Here is a 7,492-nt window from a genome sequence, read left to right as displayed (position 1 = left end):
CCCCCCCCCCCCCCCCGTTCATGCTGTCTCCCTCTGTCTCAAAAATAAATAAAGGTTAAAAAAAAATTAAAAAAAAAAGTGTTTTAAAATTTTGAATTTCCAAAAATTAAATCTGGGGCGCCTGGGTGGCTCAGTCGGTTAAGCGTCCGACTTCAGCTTAGGTCATGATCCCAGGGTCCGTGAGTTCGAGCCCCGCGTCGGGCTCTGGGCTGATGGCTCAGAGCTTGGAGCCTGCTTCCGGTTCTGTGTCTCCCTCTCTCTCTGCCCCTCCCCCATTCATACTCTGTCTCTCTCTGTCTCAAAAATAAATAAACGTTAAAAAAATTTTCTAAAAATTAAATCTAAACCACCTCCTGGGGTTAGATATTCTAATTTACTATGTATTTTATGCAAAATAATACTTTTCATTTGTTAAGTATCTCTCTTGGAAGATTCTCAGATATGTTAAATAGATCTATAGCTACACTAACCATACTTTCATGAACAAATATCATATCCCCTTGCAGCTTTTATAGTTTGAGAGTCCATGTAGGAGAGTTAGAAAGATAAGGACTTTGGGATGAGTTCAACCTGCGTTTGAATCACAGGATCACTTCTAACTAGTTATGTGACCTTTGATAAGTTAGTTACTCAGGTCCTTAGAGTCTTCACTGGTAAAAATAAAATGTGTGCCTGTTTTTCATGGTAGCTGTGACTATAAATGAAATGATATGGGAGAAAGCATTTTTCCTAGTGCCACATAGTGCATATCAACAAACATTAACCTTCCTCCCTCCTTATTCTTCAGAGGATTTGGTTGAAATCTTTTGGCTGTGTCGTTGTGAATAGAACCTCTCTGCAAATCCATATGGACTTAATAACAAAGCAATACCTTGTGTAACATTCATGAGAAATTGCTTTGTTCCAGAAGGTTGTACTCAAAAATAAATTATCTGTATGTTATCTTTTCCTTCATATAATCACTCAATCACTGGGAAAGGTGTACCCCACAAATATTATCTACCATGTAAGTCCATATTAAATCTTACTTTGAGGGGTTATCCTCTCAAATTGATCACTTAGGCTGAGTTAAAAACCTTCAGTCTAAACTGTTGGCTAATGCATTTATTCATTGGAAGATACCAGGCAAGAGAATCAGAGAAGCTCTCCTTTTATTCTCATTTGAAAAATGGGGCTTATTGCACCAGAGAGAAGTTTGAGAGATAAAATTAAATAATGTATGTGAAAGTACTGGATAAACATAAAGATTTATACTCATGTCTGGAAAATACTTAATTAAAACATTCATTTAGCGTGGATTTGTTTTCTGCTTTAAGCTTTTCTTCATAAAACAAATTTAAGAAGGCAGATTGAGGATATATAGAGAAATGTATGGATGCATAAAGATTTTAAAGTTTACTATTAAAAATATGTTATTAAAACATCTGAGCAGCTATAACATAGAAATTTTATAATTCCAGTGTGCTAAATTATCTTCTCCATAGAAACCAGTTAGTCCATTTGTGTCAGTGTGTTTTCTACCCTACTCAAAAAGAGTGCCGACAAGGGCTGTCATTGCATTGGGGGTTCAGATCATAGTTCCCACACACAGGCTAATGGCAAGACCCACTTCATGCAAGCCATTTATTCTTTCTGCTTTAGTTTCAGTTCTGCATCCACACACGTCAGACACCGCTGTGTGAATAATCTTCCTCAAACACTGCTTGAATTCCCCAGACTATGGAAGCCAATTTCCTGCTTGTATATCTTGGCTTTGAAAGTCATTAAAATGCCTATTAGATGCTACCCAGAGTTAACAAATTCTTTACCGGGAGCAATGCACATGGCTTGTCTATTTCAGTTCTTCCAGGAGGCCTCAGTGATACTTCTCAGTTCCAGACCACAAAAGCAAGCTCAGGCAGTCAGGTGTTTCAGAGATGAGCCACATGATCACATCAACATAGGTGTGTCAGCTACATACATTTCCTTTCAAAACATCAGTAAAATTTAGGCCATTGGGTGTTTGAAAATTAGCAAGATGATGGGGGCAGAAAGAGGCCAATAAATTGGCTCTGTCAAAAACTATTAATTCCGTGGGGTTTCAGAGAAGAGATGAGCTGCATACCCAGGCAAAGTGGAGTAAACAGCGGCAGTATGCTGCAGGAGCTGAGTGGCAATTCTCAAAGAATATGGTTTACACTATGAAAATATCTGGACATTTAGAATATGCTAATCAGATGAATATATTGTGTCATTTCAGGTTTACAATGTCAAGTAGAGGCACTTGGGCTAAAACATCAGAAGGCAGTGACAGAGATTGACAACTATAAAGAAAAGCTCATGTAAGATGAACATTGAACAACCTGTAAAATTTTTAGAAAGATCCTCCCCCACACCTACCACGTGTTCTCTGTGACTCTTTGGCAGTAATTTAGTTGTGTGAATGTGGTCTCCTGCTTTTCTCAGGTACTTTTCTGGCGTATGTTGTATATTAAAGGATCTACAAATATTTTTAAATACATGAAATGTTTCTTTCCCTCAGTAAGAGACTTAACTTATTCTTGTATTAAAGGTTTCCCTGGTTGTTCAAACGTAACTTAATGTGAAATATTCTCTAACTTTTGTCTCTTCACATTTTCTTTCTCTTATCTATCCAGAAGAAACAACTTTTAAGTTGTTTCTTAAAATTACCAATTTTAAGTTCAAAAAGATAGTATTTTGTGAAGAAGTATCTTTGAGTATCTTTGAAATGCTGGAGTACTTACACTTTATATAAATGAGAAAGAAAATATTGGAAAACAACTGATAAGAAAATGCCCTTGTAAAATATCCAGAGAACTAACTTTTTTAGAACAGAAGTTTCAAAAATTACTTTATGGTATAAATATCATACATCTATAATTATAGCACTAAGATAGAATTTGTGTAATCTTTGAAAAATAGATTTTGTTTTCTTTGTGGTATATAATCTGATAGCTCTGGTTTTCAGTTCCTATATTTTGGAAGAATGAATCTCGTAAGAAATATAAATATTTAGAATGCTTAGCAACCAACTGTTGTGTTCACTATGAACTACTCCTAAGAACAATGTGTTTAATAAAATTCTTAGCAGCACAAGGAAGAACAAATTCGAAAATACCCTACCAAAGTGATGTATATGTGAATTATTTGTAGCAAAATAATTTGGTTTTGAAAAACAAGAAAAAGCAAATATTCAAGCTTTATAACACTGTGGTTAATAATACAGTAAATATAGTAGTTTTGCCATCTGTATATGATGGCTAGGGTTGAAGGAATGAGTGACAGGAGGTCCTTGGATGACTCACTGAGCCCAGGAAGCAACTTTCTGGATGAGAACAAGCATAAAAAAGAGAAGCAAGATGGTGATTGCAAAAAAAAAAAAAGAAAGAAAGAAAGAAAGAAAAAAAAAATCATTCTTCCCCACCCTCTAGTAACATTAGGAAGGGCTTTGGCCATATGGATGCCTCATGTGGAGGACAGCCTACTCAGGCCACAGCTACTGTGTGACTTTGGCTTCTTGTAGCTCAAGTGACGAAGGCACATTCCAGGAATAGAAAAGTTGGGCTCGTACCTAACTAAATTAAAAGGGAATTTATGGACCCATCAAGACTCAGCATATGGAACGGAGTCCTGGCAAGTTGGGAGAGAAGCTAACTACAGAAATAAGCATACTGAGGAAAAAGAATAAAGCTCATGGGTTGTGACATGAATTGATTTTTACTGGATAAATTGGCACAGAATTTTCTATATATATAAGGAACATTCCCATTTAATATTGACACATGCTTTGTGGTTTTTTTATTAATTATATTTTTAACATAATTTATAATGTAAGTGCTGAGAAATAAGAGTCAGAGTAGATTGGAGTTGGAGTGAGAAATACCATCTCACTAAAGTCCATCAAATAAATTACCTGGAGGAAATCACTATACAATTGCAGAAATGCTGATACTTTTGTTTCAGTTTCTAAAACTGATGCTTCCTGCTGATATAAGAACTTTTTTGTTTTAATTTGAGAGACAGAGAGAGAGAGAGAATGAGAGAGAGAGAGCACACAAGCAGGGGAGAGAGGCAGAAGGAGAGAGGGAAAGAATCTCAGGCTCCACTCTTAGCATGGAGCCTGACACGAGACTTGATCCCACAACCCTGGGATCATGACCCAAGCAGAAATCAAGAGTCAGATGTTCAACCGATTAAGCCACCCAGGTGCCCCTATAAGAGCTTCTTAAAATTAGAAAATGGGCAGAGTATTCATTTTTTAAAAATTGAGTTATGAAAGAACTGCTTAAATGGCCCCAGTTGCGGGAGACCTTTCTTTATGCTGGCTGTATCTGGCTTTTCCATCTCTACTCCATCTACCCTCCTTTACTATGAGGATAGAGTTGGGTGGGCATGTAGGATCAGAGCTAAGACTGTTCAGCTCAGAGCTCAGGAGGTGTCCAGAAGTCAAAATAATTCACTCAAAATTTTCCATGTACAATTTGTTAATAAATTGGAGATTTACTATCTATATCCAAACCTTTTTGAACTTCCAAAAATTGGAGGTGCTGTGAAATAAAGTTTCTTTAAATTTTTAATCCTCTCCTTTGTGGGGGCTAGAAGTGGAGATGATTTTCACCTATCCAACTTAGGATAGTTTTTTTGTTTCAGGATTTTTAAATGTTTGGATATCAGTTTTGTGGATTTTTACTTAAGGGAAAGAGGCAGTTTTTAAATGGATGAACTTACAAGTTATTTTTTTCCTAAGATTTATAAGAAAATATTTTCCAAGGTTTGTAAGAACTTGTTATATATTTAAAACAGATTTAATCAGTAAAGATGTTGAGCTACAAGTAACAAGAGGTAGAGTGGTTTCAGGTTTAGTCGATTGAGTGGCTAAATCATCTTGGATCTTGATGTTCTTTCTGTCTCCATCCTGCTGTCGTTAGCACTGGCTTCACTTCAAGCCTAAGTCCCTTGTGATTATGAGATGACTGCAGTTCCAGGTACCACATCCAAATGTAACCAGCCCCGAGGCAGGAAGGGCCTGTTTTTCTGGTGTCTCCTTAGAAGTGAGAAAAAAATTTTCCCAGGAGCCATCAAACAGCCCTCTCTTTACAGCTCTTTGGCTGAACCCTTTGCATCCCCTCTCCTAAATAATCACTGGCAAGGGGAACAAGACTACCACAATTAGTTTAGACCAAGCAAGATTTATCCTGAAAGAAGATGATAATGGGCTCTATGGCCAGGAAGAAAACTGTAGTCATGTCCAGAAGGTAGTCAGTAATGCTTGCTAAAGTGATAGAGTGTTAATGAGGCTTTAAAAGCTGATGACATGAGGAAGGCCAGGTGAACTTGATGGCCAAGTTCAAGACATGAGGAGGGCCAGTTGTGGTGGACAGAATAATGGCTCCCAAAGATTTTCATGTCCTCATCTGTGAGCATGTTACTCTACATGACAAAAGGAACTTTGCACCTGTGATTAAATTAAGGATTTTGAGAGAGGGAGATTATCCTAGATTATTCAGGCAAGCCAGATGTCATTGCAAAAGTCCTTATAAGAGGAAAACAAGACGGTCAAAGTCACAAAAGTAGATGTGAAGATGGAAGCAATATTTGAAATGTTGTGATTTGCAGGTAGACTAAGGGAGCAGAAGCCAAGGAAGTATGGTGGTGTCTAGAAGCTAGAAAAGTCAAGGACACACATTTTCCCCTGGAACCACCAGAAGGAACACAGCCCTTGTGATGTCTTGATGTTAGGACTTCTTACCTGAAAACTGTAAGATAATCAGTCTGTGTTGTTTTAAACCACTAAGGTTGTGGCAATTTGTTACAGCAACAATAAGAAAATAATACACCAGTGTGTTCAGAGCCTAGTGAGGATTTTGGATATATGTGGAGGGCGATGGGAAACTATTAGAAGATGTTTGGCAGGAGAGTGAACTGATGTGATTTGTTTTAAAAGGTGGACATGGCAGCAACCTGGAGAGAGGACTGGAGTGGGAGTACAAGAGTAATCAGTGATACTAGGTGGGATGGCGCACGTTCGCGCAAGTGAGAAGTGACTGGTTGACTGTAAGGCTATAGTGTGGAGATGGAGAGAAATATATGTCAGCTTAATCTACCAGGATTTATTGGTGGAGTGCATGTGACTGGGGAGCAAGAGGACTGGGAAGGAAAGAATAAAGGGTGAGATTTGGGGATTTTTCAACATTAGGGTAGACAATTGAGGGACAGTAGAGTGTAGTGACTAAGAGCCTAGACTCTGGATCCAGACTGCTTCCAGCATTACTACCTAGTAGCTATGTTACTTTGGGCATGTTATTTCTCTCTCTAGTCTCTTTTCTCAACTGTAACGAGGAAGTAAGGGCTGCCTTGAGGTAGCCTGAGATACATAAGTGCTACCCTTTTAATATCACTATTGTGTTGGTATCGTTTGTTGAAGTGGAATAATCTGTAAAAGAAATAGGTATGGGGTGAGGGAGATAAGAAAAACTATGCTTTTGATGTATTAGATTTGGAATGCTTTTTGGACAGCAAAGTGCAAGTATCAAGGAAACAGTTTGAGAATGGCTGTTTCATATGAAGCAGTGGAATGGTATGGAAACTTGCCTTTCAAATCAAGAAAAATATACAATAATTTCACCTTATTTCCTTTACGTTGATTGACGGGGGTAGCAGAAGCCTTTCTAAAGGCTTATTCAAAGCAGTTTAAGAGAAAGGATTAACAGAAGGAATGCAGTGTTTAAAGAGATGTAGGCTTTCTTTCTATTCCCTCCAATTCTCCCTCTCCCCATCCTAATGAGATGAAGAGAACAATTATGTTGTGAAGGATGGACCGTAGAAAGAATGGTTTAACTGGCATGGGGGTGAGAGCTGATCATGGTGAGGGGAGTCCTTGGGATGGTAGGCTCCCTAGATTAATTGTCCACGGAGTTAGCAAAATAACCATTGAAAGAACTACTATCCTTGCCTCTGGATTTGAAAAATTGTACATGAGTCTGAACATAGAGTGAATCTCATGGTGGGGCTGCTGAACCTCAAAGAATTTTTTAAAGTTTTAATTTTAATTCCAGTTAGTTAACATAGAGTGTTACATTAGTTTCAGGTGTAGATACGGTGATTCAGCACTTCCATACATTACCCTGTGCTCAAAGCATTTTTTAAAGAAACATTTTTGTTTTTTTCAAAGCAAATGTATAAAAATTGGAAAAGACAGGAATATACAAAAACGAAAATCATAGTTGTATTTTGATAAATCCTTATAGTCCTTTTTTCTAAGGACTTTTTCTTAAAGTCTACTTTTTCTAAGTAATGTATATTTTTAACATGTTTTCATTTAGTGATATACCCATGTCATTACACAATACATTTGTAGAGAACTATTTTTTTTATAATTTTTCATTTATTTATTTATTTATTTATTTATTGAGAGAGAGAGAGAGAGAGAGAGAGCGCGCGCACATGTGAGCAGGGGAGGGGCAGAGAGAGAGAATGAGAGAGAGAATCCTAA

The 7,492-nt window shown here is 37.4% G+C and overlaps 1 protein-coding gene across 7 annotated transcripts in view; it reads left to right on the top strand.

Annotated features, from left to right (window-relative positions):
- Nucleotides 1-7,492, top strand: part of LEKR1 (leucine, glutamate and lysine rich 1) — a 184,141-nt gene that overhangs the window by 121,697 nt on the left and 54,952 nt on the right. For all 7 annotated transcript variants that reach the window (XM_049628650.1, XM_049628651.1, XM_049628653.1 and 4 more), the window contains one exon: nucleotides 2,240-2,321. In XM_049628650.1, the coding sequence (XP_049484607.1) occupies nucleotides 2,240-2,321 (82 nt within the window). The remainder of the gene's footprint in view (nucleotides 1-2,239; nucleotides 2,322-7,492) is intronic.

This window comes from Panthera uncia, chromosome C2, assembly GCF_023721935.1.
Source record: "Panthera uncia isolate 11264 chromosome C2, Puncia_PCG_1.0, whole genome shotgun sequence".
NCBI lineage: Eukaryota > Metazoa > Chordata > Mammalia > Carnivora > Felidae > Panthera > Panthera uncia.
This window is presented reverse-complemented; position numbering and strand designations above follow the sequence as displayed.